Here is a 14,036-nt window from a genome sequence, read left to right as displayed (position 1 = left end):
TCAAAGGACTGAACTACAAATTTATTTTGGTGATTTGAACATTTTTGTTGATTTTTAACATAAATACAAGAAAATTAAATAAATCAGAAGAAATATTGCAAAGGCAAATCAGCACTCACAGAGGTGTATTATATTATTACTGTGGTTAGTCGGGGATACAACATTCACTTGAAATATATGCAAGGGAACCATCGTGAAAGACCTAACTACAGGGTTTTGCAAGGTTCCTATTCAGGACACACTTGAGGCATTGCTCAGGCAGCAATAGGTGGGAAGCAAGATAAACCCTTTACAACTAGGAGCAGTCAGGGTTTGATACATATGGCAACAATAGCATTGCAGGATAGTTCCCAGCAGCTGCTCCCCCTTGTCACTACACATTCTTCAAGACTTGACACCTTTTAAAAAATAATTATAGCTCTGGCTGGGCCAGAATGTACCAGTCATAGCAACTAATGTACTATGCAGTTGCCCTTTAAAGAACAGCAATATGATTTTTTTTAACCTCATATACATCTCCTTTAAAAATGAATCCTACTCTATTCCCCTTTTCTGAAAGGCTCTGGGGATCTGAGAAGTGGCAGTGTATGTATCTCGTCCACATTCACAATTTTCTTGACAGATGGTCTAGATTACAGTTCTATCCCTCTCCGGGGCCAAGGTACTAAGTTAATCATCTTGGTGCAGATTTCATAATCTGGTGATCAGGGATGAGGTCAGGAGAGGGGTATTGGTATTGGATGCTGTGCGTGGTTGTACACATGGTGCCCTGCATGAGGGTGTACCCAAGTGATGAATGGAGCTAAAATATGGCCCCCACTTTGTCTGCCAAACCATAAACCCTCGGAGCCTTGTCTGCCCAGTGGAGGGCACCTCTTTCCAACTCGCTCAAGGCCCCATATGAGCTCACTGTGGCACTGTCTGCTTACATTTCTCCAGTCTGGCTGGCATCGTTATTTCTTGATTTCAGTGAAGCATCTATATTTCACATCCCATATAATCTCCAAAAGGAGCTGTAGAATTCACTGAACCAGCAAGGATTTTCTGAATTATCACATTAGACGCAATAACACAACCACGATTCCACAAAGAAATCAATTTACACAGTAGAAAATAAATACAAAAAATGTAGAAGGCATCTGACATGTGCGTCACTAAAATTTAGCTTATTTACAACAAAGGCAGGCACAACTAAACTCACCAACAGGCTGAAGTCAACAGTTACCTTATAGGACGTAATCAAATATGACTTAGCCTCTTTAAAATGCGGCTAGAAGTGAACTACTTTGATTTTTAAATGAGACTTATTCTTACTGTGTTGTTTAAACCCAATCTACTTTTTAAATGAAGGATAAAAAAACCAAATGGCAAATGTCTAAAAACCATGTATAATGTCTTGGTTTCCTCTTCTAATAACCATTGCCCTCAATCAGCATAGGCTCCTCCAGAGGTTGCTGAGTATAAAATTAGTTGATTTTCATACATCTCACATTGTGTAAAAGGTAAAATTGGACATTTTCACACCGTCAAGCATCATGCTTTGATTTTTAGAAAAAAGGAATCACATTTGCTCAATAAAGTGTAAGCTTCCCCGCTTTGAAGTCCTTCTGAGAGCGATACGGCTTTTACCATGGCAGGAATCTTCTTTCTCATTAAACATGTGCTGCTTTCCAGTGAAATCATGAAGGCACACATCTCCATTCTGAACAATGAAAGAAACACCATTCTTCTCGGTAGAAGCATTCCCTGTATAAGGAAAGACAAACTTGGTGTCATGGAGTATCCACAGAAAGCAATCAAATAAATCAACAGTTAAACATCATTTTATTCTGAAGTAGGTTCACGCAGTACATGTTTTTTAATATAGTTATGATATATTGTCATGTTTTACTTTTCATTCCTTCCCTAAAGCTGCTCAAAGTAAGCAAAACAAACTGGAGAATGTACCAGAAACCAGTTCTCTATGGCAAATTTTTTAATGAAATGATCAAAATATGAAGCAAAACAATATATTTGATTTGAAAAGGCCCACTTCCTAACTCTAGTTGATTGTATTATCGAGTAGCAGCTTATGTGTAGTATAACCCAATATAATATTCTGGTCTCCCCCAAAAGATTAAGCTTAACAGAGATCCCCAATATGTTCCCTTACCAGGTTTTTGGTTCCTTAAGAATCCTATAAAATAAGACTTTGTACCAGACAAACCCAGAGCAACAACAGTCATGGCCAAGAAAAAAACGTCTCCGGTAGACTAAATCGGCCCCTCTGACTAAATCAGGACAGGAATGACACCCACAAGGAAACCACCAATTACAACCTCAGAGCCCAGGCCAGGTGGAGCTGGGCATTCTAGAGACATCAAAGTTTGGACCTAGGCCTTCCACACCACAAACAGGCCCTGAACTGTGTGTATGCCAGTAGGATGGAGCCACAGCTGCTGAGACCCTCTGGCTACTTGGCACCATCCTCCTGGCCATCATACAACTGGAAGGCAATCTAGAATGCTGACTAACAGGGTGCCTGGGTGGTGTCATCGATTGAGTGACCAACTCTCCGTTTTGACTCTTAGTTCTCGACCCATGATCTCAGAGTCATGAGATGGGGCCCTGTGTCAGGCTCCACACTCAGTGCAGAGTTGGCTTGAGATTCTCTCTCCCTCTCTCTGTCCCTCCCACTTATGCACACTTCCTCTCTGTTTAAAACAAATCTTTAAAAAAGAAAGCTGAATAATAAGCCCATTTTTTCAGTTGATGCTATAATCAAAGGAATAATGATTAACAGTACTGAGAACATTATAAGTACTATCTCATTTATTATACTACTTGTTGAGTGCTATTATTATCCCCATTTCACAGACGATGAAACTAAGTTTTCAGAAATCAAGTGCTTTGTACAAAGTTATGCAGCTCAGAACTGATGGAGTCAATATGTGACATTTCTTTCAGACTGTGAGTTTGTGGCCCCATGAGCCAAGTGAGATGGCTGCTGGCACCCAAGCCTCCAAGGCATAACCAAATATGTAGCGTTCACACCAACTAGGTGATGGATATGGTTAACACAGCCCAAATAGGACATATGACTGAGACAGCTGTCCTGATTTAGGCATTTTGGTTTAAGGACATTTTGGTGCAGGGACAATTTGACCTGGTATAATAAAACACTAAACTTCCAGCTTCTTTATTGGAATTGCCTAGCCCATCCCTCATCCATCCCAGATCCTAAGTGTGCAGCCTGAGGAGTTGGGGATGTCTATCTGATGAGCATGTATTTAAAACTTGGCCATTTGGGTGGCCGAAAATGTACCCCCACCCTTACTGTCGGCCATCAAAATCAGCTATGTCAAATCAGCCATGTCAAACAGCTGTGCAAAATGTTGCTTCAGAAAAGAAAAGTGTTGCCTCAGTCAAATATGATTCCCCAAAGCATGGCAACACAGGCTAGGCAAGGGAGGCTTCATCTCTGAGTTGTTTCTAGAATATGGAAAAATCTGGCTTTAAGAGCTCCAAACATTTCTGTCCAAGCCAACAGGCTTTCTGATATGTTGTGATTCTGAGGATTCACAGTGGCTTACCTCACACCTCTGATGTGAAATCAGCTTGCTTTCTCATGTTAACTTCTCAACCAGTCTTGATTGCTACTACCTCTACTCTGTTTCCTTACATTGAGTGATTCTCGATAGAGCCATTTGTCCTAGAACCCAGAGCTCTTATCCTGGCATCTACGGTAAGGAGCTAAAGCCAGATAGTAGGTGTTTCTCATCTTCTACAGCAATGGTTCTCAATGAAGGGGAGATGGGTGATTTTAGCCCTCAGGGGACATTTCACAATGTCTAAAGACAATTTTTGGTTGTTACAACTGGGGGCAGAGTGGGTAGATGCTACTGGTATCTAGTTGGTGGAAACTAGGGATGTTGCTAAATGTCCCCAACTGCACAGGACAGCTACCCCACCCCACCACAAAGAATAGCCTAGCTCCAAGTGTCAATTGTGCCGAGGTTGAGAAACTTCGATTTGGAGGCATTCTATTGTATTTTTACATTCTGTATAAACCAGCAGGACCTTCCATCTTTAGGAGGTTGGAAAACTATTTGACAGGTATATGAACCTTCTCACAAATTTATTTGAATTCATCATGAAAATAACCAATATCCTAAAATGACGAATAAAGGCAAATTCTCCGGGAAGGAGAAAGTAGAGGAGCAGAAATGTAAGCTTTTATGAAAATGCAAAAGATGTATTAAGAAGCCAAAGAACAATGAAACACATAAGCTTTTATGAGTAATGGACAGCCTAATTGTATGAAAGAAAGAAAATGTAATGGATGTTTTAGCTGGAAATGTCAGAATTAGCATAAGAAGGCGCTGCAGCAATAATCTGTTCACCTATTGGTGACATACATGGTCACCAGTAATGGTCACAATTCATCTTGGCAGTATTTAACATAATAATGGGGATCTGGGCACTGCCACAAGGCAGCCATGCTATGGAAAAGAATGAACAAACATGACAAACAAAAAATAGGAAGGTTTAAAAGTATTGAAAATATGTATGATTGTAGATGTATTAAAAAATCAATATGGTCTTAACTATTTTAGGTTCTGCTTGCACAGCAGGAGGACAGCACTAAGGTGTTTGGGCAGTACTTAAATCAGGATTAGCAACGTGAACACTTTTAGGTCATCATTAAGTTCCATCGTGAAAAAGCTAAATCTTAAAAAAAAAAGTTCTGTTATTTGCTCTAAAATGAATAAATTTGGATTAATAAGCTTTCTCTTCTATAAGGGAGCCACATTTTGATCCACTAGTCATATGTAATTTTTCCCCTTTGCTTAGCAAAAATGCGATGAAAGGATAAAACTACTTTAGTACAATAAACACTAGCTTGAGAAGTGCTATGTTGAGAGATACGTACCATTCCCGCTCGCAAGGCCTGAGCAATCGCTATTCACCAGCAGCGTGGTGGAGTGCGTGGAATTACTGTTTGACTGTAAGGAATTCGAAGAGCTGGACACTCCTTGGTTTACAGTCTGCTTCTTTAAACCATTAGTAGCAGTTTTACTCCAGTCTACAGCAGAATAAGCATTTCAGAAAAACAGGGCGGAATGTTGAAGCTCAATGCAAGAGACAGATCACAGTGGAACTCGTTCTGGCAACTGCTTCCAGATCCCACTTCCACTTCTTACAAAAGAAGTCACACATTTCACACATTGGTGCGAGAAAATGTCTTTTCATTTAACACTACATATATTTTGTCCTTTAAAGGAACACTGGGTTAAAAGTAACCTATATTCTCTTGGATTAAAGGCCATGCTCGTTTGATTGTGTCTATAAATACCCACTGAGTTAGGCAGTACTCCAGAGCCAAGGGCTGTCTTAACAAGAACAAGACAACTGTGTTGTGGTGACTGGTGGTTCTTAAATGACTTTAAACGACTGAACTATAATATAGGTACTGCCATTTTCTGAGTGAATCTCTCAGGCAACCAGATCTTTGCCATACTGCAAAGGCTGTATTCAGGGGTGGTATTCATGGAAGAGGAATTAATGTTTTCAAACAGTACTTCATTTTTCTTATTTTCTTGAAAATCAGCAATTTGCTCTACAACTCAGCAGGGCACACCTGAAAATAACTTCAAAATAACGAAAGGTATGCTGAAGCTTATATACAAAGTCTGGCCCAGTAACAAATAGCAGCAGACAATCAGGACCTATGGTAAAAAGGTTGAGCCAAGACTTTTTTAAATAAGAATTAATGTTTTATTAAAGAATTCTAGAATTTTAAAATTGTTTTTATTTTAATTACAATTAGTTAACAGTGTACTATGAGTATCAGGTGTGCACCATAGGGATTCAGTACGTCCACACAACACCTGGTGCTCATCACAGCACGTGCTCTCCATAATCCCAGCATCTCTTTCACCCCTACCCCTACCCCTCAGGTCAAGACAAGTCTCAAGAGGTCATGAAGGCAAATATGAAAAATTATTCCAGGCAAATGGAAAACCTTAGCTCAAAAGGAAAGAAATTCTAAAATTTCATTCTTGTTTCATTTAAACAGCAATGAGCCCGTTAATCCTCTTGGCTCACAAAGTTCCCAGATATGAGCAATTATTTTTTATTTCACTAGGTGTCCCCCCCCCCCAACATTTACAATTGGGATCCATTCACTGATTTCCAGATGGGACAGCCTTTTGGCATTGATTGCTTTAGATCTTAACTTTGTGTCTTTCCCTCAAGATTTAAAGAGGAGAAAAAGGTAACTCTTTACCAGAATTTTCAGCCAGCCGTAACTTTCCACAACAAAGATACCGTCTCCATTGCTTTCTGACGTTCTCTTTTGCTACACAGTAAAAGACGAATATGAAAAAACCTACAGAGGAAAGAAAAATCCGTAACATAGTTAGTTCCAAACTAAGACCTGAATGTCATGAGCTTCCTTTGCACAAAAGATAAAATCTTTGGCAGCTATAGTGCACAAAAGATAAAATCTTTGGCAGCTATAGGCAAAGGTAAATTTTGCAAATTGAAAAAAAAAAAAAAACTAAAGTCCTACGAAAGTTGGCTATTGAAAGGCACCCTGAAGGGACTCTCTTTGTAAGATTAAAAAAAAACAAACACTTATAAAAGGATTGATAACTCCCTATTTCCAAAATTAAACTGTCTCTCCTCTCACTTCCCATCCTTGGCACTCCCTATCTTTGGAAGTACAAGCCATCCACTCAGGATGCCAGCTCAGATCTAGACTCCTACTTCCCCACCCTTCCATATATTTATGATCCATTTTCATGTTCTGTCAAGTGCCACATCCTCTTCTGTCTCAGATTCCTGGCTCCTCCTCTCCAGCCCACGGCAGAGTCCCTTGCCTGGGCCCTTCCCTCTTCCTCCCAAGCCTGGTACCCCGCAGTGATGTCCTTGCCTGCCTTCCAGCCTCCCTCTAATCTGTTCGAGGAAATTCTCCACGAAGAGAGTAACACACAGACCTGAGGAGGCACTTGGGTTCTGCCTCCCACCCACAGTCTTCCTGGTCGTGCGGCACAGGGCCCCTCAAGGCATTTGCCAATAACTATTTGCTGAATGAATGAATTTCTGAATTCTCCCTCTCCTGAAACCCCAATGGATCTACTTTAAAATCTTCCTTTTAAATATTAGGTTTGCTTCTAGTACAGTACAATGTCCTAAAAACTGCTCTCCTGACTACTATACACCTTTGTTTATTTGCCACCCTTGGGTAGCCCCCCTTGGTTGCATACGGGGAGAAACGACAAGTATGCAGGAGATCAAAATGGGCCTAAGTCCCAAATCAGAACCTAAACCCATCTTTCCTTTACTCAACCCTAAAGCCCTGAGAATTAGGCATTAGTTCCTTTTTATAGATGAAATAGTGCATTCCTTTCATTTATTCATATTCTAATGAGAATACATTCTGGGGAAATGAAGGCAGAGAGGCAGGTTTGGTTTCCACAATAAATATATGAGGATAGGTACCTTGCTTTTGTGTTTGTGATTACTGTGATTTAGGCATATTATTTTTTTCTCTTTTAGCATGCTATTATGGCAAATAAAACTTTTCTACTTAATGCTATGTAGTATTAACACCTGGATATACCACATCAGGAACTGATACATTGTAAGTTAAAATTAACAAGGGTGCCTGGATGGCTCAGTTGGTTAAGCATTGACTCTTGATTTCAGCTCAGGCCTTGATCTCAGGGTTGAGATGGAGCCTGCATCGGGCTCCACTTCTCTTCTCTCTCATCCCCTGCACCCCTACCTACTCTCAAATAATAAATCAATAAATCTCTAAATAAATAAAATCTTTTTAAAAAAACTTAACAAACTGCATGTGACCAGCAAGCGTATTGACTGGCTTCCTCCAAATAAGAACAGAGAGCTAAAATTCAGTCTCAGGTTAGGATTTCTTTGAAAACCAGCAAAATGATCTACCACCTGACAGAACTATGGGAGGACTCTAGGGGAGTTGAAAGCAACAGGAAGAAAAAGATGAAAACAAGCAGAATGAATTAAAAAGGGAGGCATCCCAACAAAGGATTTGAAATAAAAGGAAACCAAGGGACATGAATTATCGTTCACCCACTTAGCATTTAATGTCAAAGTACTTCCAATACAAATTAATTGCAGCTGACAAGTCTTTTATAACGCTGATCTTTAGTAATTTGCTTTTCTAAACAACATAACTTGATGGGTTGGGAAATGACTGCAGCTAGGCTTGGAGAACAAATGGAAAACAGTGAAGAGGCTGCACAGAGCCCGCCCCCGCCCCGCCCCCATCCCACGGGTTTGCCCAGCACAGTAACTTCTCGGGGTGAGCCGCTGGGCCAGGCTGTGGCCACTTGGCTGTTTGATGTGAAGATGATGGTAAATGTGAAGTCAACAAACAGACCTAGAAGGTGGGCGTGGCCAGACATCACAGGGACCTTTATGGTTAGGTTCACTTTTCAGTATGCACTTTCTACCTCAGTAAGATTTACAACCAAAAAGAGGGGCAGGGAACCAAGTGAAGGAAGACTGACTCCCATAACGAGCTCCTGGCAGGTCCCCTTCAATATGTTCTCTCTGAGGAGACAATATGGATAAGGAGGAAAAAAGCACCCATTTCTTCCAAGGCTTTCAAAGGTGAATTGGGTTGTCAACAAGTAAGTCTGAAGCTACAAAATAGGCCACTTTGCAGATACTCTAACTTCCAGACATTTTTAGTTCCACTGGGATCATTGGTCCATGGATCGTGCTGTAGAGCTTACCTTGCAATGTGTTAAAGATTGCAAAGAGATACATGAAAGTGACGTTAACTGGTCCCCAGGCAAAGAAGGCAAAACCCCAAGTAATGCCCAGTAAAAATGTAAGGCCGGCAACGCTCCTGAGGTCTTGAATACTGGTTTTCCGCTGGGCTCCCAGTTGTTTCTTCTTTTTAATTCGACAGAGCTGAACCAGGACCACAATGAACATGCTGACATTCAGCAAAAAGATCACACAGAAATATCCCACAACTGTAATATAGAATACAGCATTGCTGTTGATCCAGCAACTGGAATGTGGGGGGAAAACAATGGGGAACATATTACAGTGCTGAAATATGGTTCAAAATGATACAATGAATCTATATCGTTTTACTGAAACATTTCCTAAAAGTACAAGAGATATAAAAAAATATAAAACCAGCTGTTCTCCAATACCCACTTAAGGTTCTAAGGGGAGAAAAAAACCTAAGAGTTTATTTTAGGACACTTGGTGATTAGAAGTACTTTAAAAATATTCCTTGAAAACAATCAGGACTAAAAAAAAGAAGGAAAGAAAGAAAACAAAACATTCAGGATTTTATCCCCTTAAAATCCTATCTATGAGTCTTTACTAATATAATGTAGCTGGCATTTCATGTTTATCAGACACTTAAAAAATATTTTCAAAATACCTCCAATTACTTTTTTTAATACTTAAGTAGTTGTGTGATGGAGCACCTGGGTGGCTCGGTGTGAGCATCTGCCTTTGTCTCAAGTCGTGATACCAGGGTCCTGGGATCGAGTCCTGCATCAGGCTCCCCACAGGGAGCCTGCTTCTCCCTCTGCCTATGTCTCTGCCTCTCTCTCTCTCTCTCTCTGTCTTTCATGAATAAATAAATGAATAAATCTTTAACAAGAAAAGTAATAGCGTGGCATTTCCAACTAGCTTATCTCATTACATACATAATTGCGAAGACTGCTGTAAATGTGACTGGATTTTATTAGGATGAGAGTCAGAGTCGATATGCTGATTACATACTCCACTTTGTTGGATTATTCTGTTTTCCAGTTCACTTAACATTCCCTCAGGGGCTTTGTACTCACAAGTCATCAGGTGAGCCATTGGGGAATTTCCCATAGGATCCAAGGCCATAGTTATTCGGGGATATAGCCAGGACGATGGTCACAACCACAGCGGGTACCCCTGGAAGATGGGAAACATCAGTCACACAGAGCTCTAATAACCAAGGTCGGTGAGAAGAAAGACTAGAGATTACATTCTATTTTCTTCTGGGAGCAAACTGCTGAGCTGTTCACCAAACCCAGTTTCTCTTTCTCCTTGGCACATGGCTGGACCTCTCCCAGCCTGCTTTGCAGCTAGGTGTGTGTGGGCACAAAACTAGGTCTTGGTCAATGGGATATGGACAGAATTGATTTGCTCTACCTTTAGGCTGGTCCCATAAAAACTTTCTATGAGGGATCCCTGGGTGGCGCAGCGGTTTGGCGCCTGCCTTTGGCCCAGGGCGCGATCCTGGAGACCCGGGATCGAATCCCACATCAGGCTCCCGGTGCATGGAGCCTGCTTCTCCCTCTGCCTGTGTCTCTCTGCCTCTCTCTCTCTCTGTGACTATCATGAATAAATAAATAAAATCTAAAAAAAAAAAAAAAAAAAAAAAAAAAACTTTCTATGAGATCCTCTGCTCTTTTTTCTCCCAAATTCAGGGCAACTTTAGAAATCCAGTCTTGAGACCACAGACCTCTACACTCCTGCTAACTGGACTGTGCATGAGAAATTATCGTCTCCTGAGATTTTTGTCGCCTACAGCAGCTAGAGTTACCCTTAATTTATACACATCTGGAATGGAATTTTGAGGCTCAGGTGGCAGGCAAAGTGAAGGACTCCCAAAATGTAAACCAAATAATCAACATATTAAGATTATCAGCAACTCCTAGCAAATCTTTCATTATGAACCCCAAATCCTCAACTGATTAGCTGGAAGCCACTGATGGATTGAGGAGCAGACCTGGTTGATCTAGGGGTGTTGACTGCCATTATACTGGCTCTCTCAAGGGCCTACTGGCACTTCCACTAAAAAGCACAATGACAAGGCTCTTCCCAGGTCAAAATGGCGTCTGGCTGGGAAGGAGTCCCTCTCATCCCCCACCATGCCATCACCCCTCACCCCACTCCATGTGGGCATCTCACACCCTGAGCACGCAGACCCGCCTCACATCCATCTCAAGGCTCTGGTAAATAAAAAACAATTCCTCCTCATAGCTGGGGTATCTGGTACAATCTAAAATAATATTTCGTTTAATTCTTTTTTTCTTTGTACCTTACAGAGACACTGACATATGATGGCTTCCTAAGTGAAATACTTTCCTAAAAATAAAATATTAGGGTTGTGGAGCTTGTCCAGGACAAAGAACGTGACCTTGGGTATTCCAGAAAGACAGAATCCATGCTCAATGTCAGAAGCAATGATTTATTTTTTCTAGGAAGAAGTGACTCATCTTTCTGGAAAGGTGTTCTGTTATTCTTTTTTTTTCTTTTTAATTTTATTTATTTATGATAGGCACACAGTGAGAGAGAGAGAGAGAGAGGCAGAGACATAGGCAGAGGGAGAAGCAGGCTCCATGCACCGGGAGCCTGACGTGGGATTCGATCCCGGGTCTCCAGGATCGCGCCCTGGGCCAAAGGCAGGCGCTAAACCGCTGTGCCACCCAGGGATCCCTGTTCTGTTATTCTTGACAAAGATATAATGACAGGTGGGGTGACAGGGGTGGTAAAGGGTCTGCAGTACTATTGTGTAGGGAATATCTGAGGGAATATTTAGCCTGAAAAAGAGGATAGGGAAGGATGGCGGCTGTAATTCAGTGGGAAATATACACATGAGAAATCAGAAAGCCAGGCTGGGCTTTTCTCAAATTGAGTGAATTGGGTAAATCAATGTCATCATTTTGAGCTGGTTTCTTTCCCTGGTGCTAGCAATAACTGCCTTGTGCTAACCTCATTGGCTTGTCTTTCATGGGGTTACTTATGTGAAAATACACTGAAAAAGGGTGTTTATCTTAATGTTATATATTACTTGTAGATTATCTAAAGGGCTCTCTGGCAGAGAGGTGTTAGCTTATTATTTTTTTAACTTAGAGAGCAAAAACAATACCACTGGGTAAGTGCCACCAGAGAGCTAAGTGAACTTAATGGGAAATCAGAACTGCAGGGCTTTAGAACATGGTTATTGGCTGCCTTGTAAGGTATTAAAAACGAGACAACAGGCCTAAAATTGAGTCACTTATGCTAAGCCCCAGGTCATGAAACTGAGACTTGACTTAATTACAATTTCAGCTCTCCCAGAAATGGAATCTTAAACCAGTCAATCAGGAATCACATTATTAGCACTAGTTAGGTAATCTGCCTGATAGACTCCTCTGTTGAGTCCCCTAAAGGAGGATAACCTTGCAATAAGGAACCCACTATTTTGCCTAGCGTAACTTGCTTATTCCTGTTCCCTTCTACCTATAAACATCTCTCATTTTGTTTTTTTTATTAAATATTTTTATTTATTTATTCATGAGAGAGAGGCAGAGACACAGGCAGAGGGAGAAGCAGGCTCCATGCAGGGAGCCCAATGTGGGACTCGATCCCAGGTCTCCAGGATCTGGCTCTGGGCTGAAGGCTGCACTAAACCGCTGAGCCATCCAGGCTGCCCAACATCTCTCATTTTGTACAGCTCCTTTCTATCTGTGAGACTGGATGTTGCTGATTCATGAATCACTGAATAGAGCCAATAAGGTCTTTAAAATTTAGTCAGTTGAGTGCTCGCTTCAGCAGCACATATACTAAAATTTAGTCCGTTGAATTTTGTTTTTTTTTTTTTTTAACAAAGATAATGAGCTCCCTAATAATAGAAGTGTTCAAGCAGAGGTTAGATTATCTCAGCCAAAGCTAAGTTCAGTCAAGTTGATGGGGCTCCTACATTTGGTGGAGAGTTGAATGCAGGAACCTTCATGTGTGATGTCTCAGACTTTGTGACATGTGTGGTGTCTAAGACTTTGTGACCCACCACCAACAGGTGACATGATCTGAAAATTGTGTCAGTGAGGCAATGAAGTCACAACAGGTTTCAACTGTATGTTCATCTCACTCTGCTATTCTTAGCCCAGTGTTGAGTGTGTGTATGATATCTGAGAGATCTAGAACCAGTGAGGCTAGCTGGGAGGTCAGGGATGGAAAGCTTGGCCTCATTATCACCAAGCTCACATCTTCAATTTACTGAGCACCTTCTGTGTGCCAGCCCTAAGTCTAGTTATTGCAGATACAGAGAATATTCATAGCCCTAACCTCAAAGAGTTTAATGTTCATAACCAATATACAGGTATTCTAGAAAGAGACTAGACATGGTTGGGGTGCCTGGGTGGTGCACGTGGTTAAGCGTCCACCTCTTGGTGTTGGCTTAAGTTGTGATTTCAGGGTTGAGATCGAGTCCCCCACACCCCCGATTCGGGGTCTGCACTCAACACGGAGTCTGCTTAAGATTCTCTCTCCCTCTGCCCACCCCTATAAAATAAATAAATAACTCTTTAAAAAAAGAGAAACTGGACAAGGGTAAGGACAATATAGCTGTTTTAGAAACCTGCCAAGTATGACCTGCTTTATCATCATCTGTATCTGATTAAAGACCAAAATACTGGAGAAAAAGCTTTGGAGAAAGCCTAGGCCATGTGCAAGCAAGATTATACATACCCCAACCGACAATGCAGAATTTAAGGATGTATTTCCGGATATAAGTATTAAACACTTTCACGAGGGCCAGATACATATGAAATGCTTCCAGGCCCATCCATGTGAATGAGACCAACAGAAAATAATGCAGAAATACAGCCACTGAGATGCAGAGGCCTCGCATGTTATACAGGGCTATCCAAGAATCCAGGAGGAATACCACGTTCAGCAGGAGAAGAGCTGCACACAGCTGGATGAGGATTTTCGAAGGGTAATCCCTCCGAACCTTTCTAAAAGGAAAGGACAAGAAAAGAATTAGCATCACATTCTGACAACCCTTATGTGAGCATATCTAAGAAATTTATTGTTATTCTTTGGTAAATGTCTATATGCATAAATTTCTTCTCTGTGTGTGTGCACCAGGGGCAGGCATTAAAATCAACAACCATAACAACAACAAAGGAAAAATCAAAGCAGAATATCCTCTGTCATAACAATATGGAAAATTTATATTTACATTTCTGTGGAACTTTTTATATGCTGACGGCTGACTCACCCTTTTGAATAATTTGTAG

The 14,036-nt window shown here is 41.1% G+C and overlaps 1 protein-coding gene across 4 annotated transcripts in view; it reads right to left on the bottom strand.

Annotated features, from left to right (window-relative positions):
• The window catches only part of ADGRG2 (adhesion G protein-coupled receptor G2), a 129,923-nt gene continuing 115,887 nt past the window's right edge, over nt 1-14,036 (bottom strand). For all 4 annotated transcript variants that reach the window (XM_072815423.1, XM_072815424.1, XM_072815425.1 and 1 more), the window contains 6 exons: nt 13,483-13,751; nt 9,840-9,939; nt 8,760-9,043; nt 6,269-6,370; nt 4,913-5,065; nt 1-1,746 (listed from right to left, as the gene is read on the bottom strand). In XM_072815423.1, coding sequence (XP_072671524.1) covers nt 1,562-1,746; nt 4,913-5,065; nt 6,269-6,370; nt 8,760-9,043; nt 9,840-9,939; nt 13,483-13,751 — 1,093 coding nt within the window. In that variant the 3' untranslated portion in view covers nt 1-1,561. The remainder of the gene's footprint in view (nt 1,747-4,912; nt 5,066-6,268; nt 6,371-8,759; nt 9,044-9,839; nt 9,940-13,482; nt 13,752-14,036) is intronic.

This window comes from Canis lupus, chromosome X, assembly GCF_048164855.1.
Source record: "Canis lupus baileyi chromosome X, mCanLup2.hap1, whole genome shotgun sequence".
Lineage (NCBI taxonomy): Eukaryota > Metazoa > Chordata > Mammalia > Carnivora > Canidae > Canis > Canis lupus.
The sequence above is the reverse complement of the archived record's forward strand: the minus strand, read 5'-3'. Positions and strand labels throughout refer to the sequence as shown.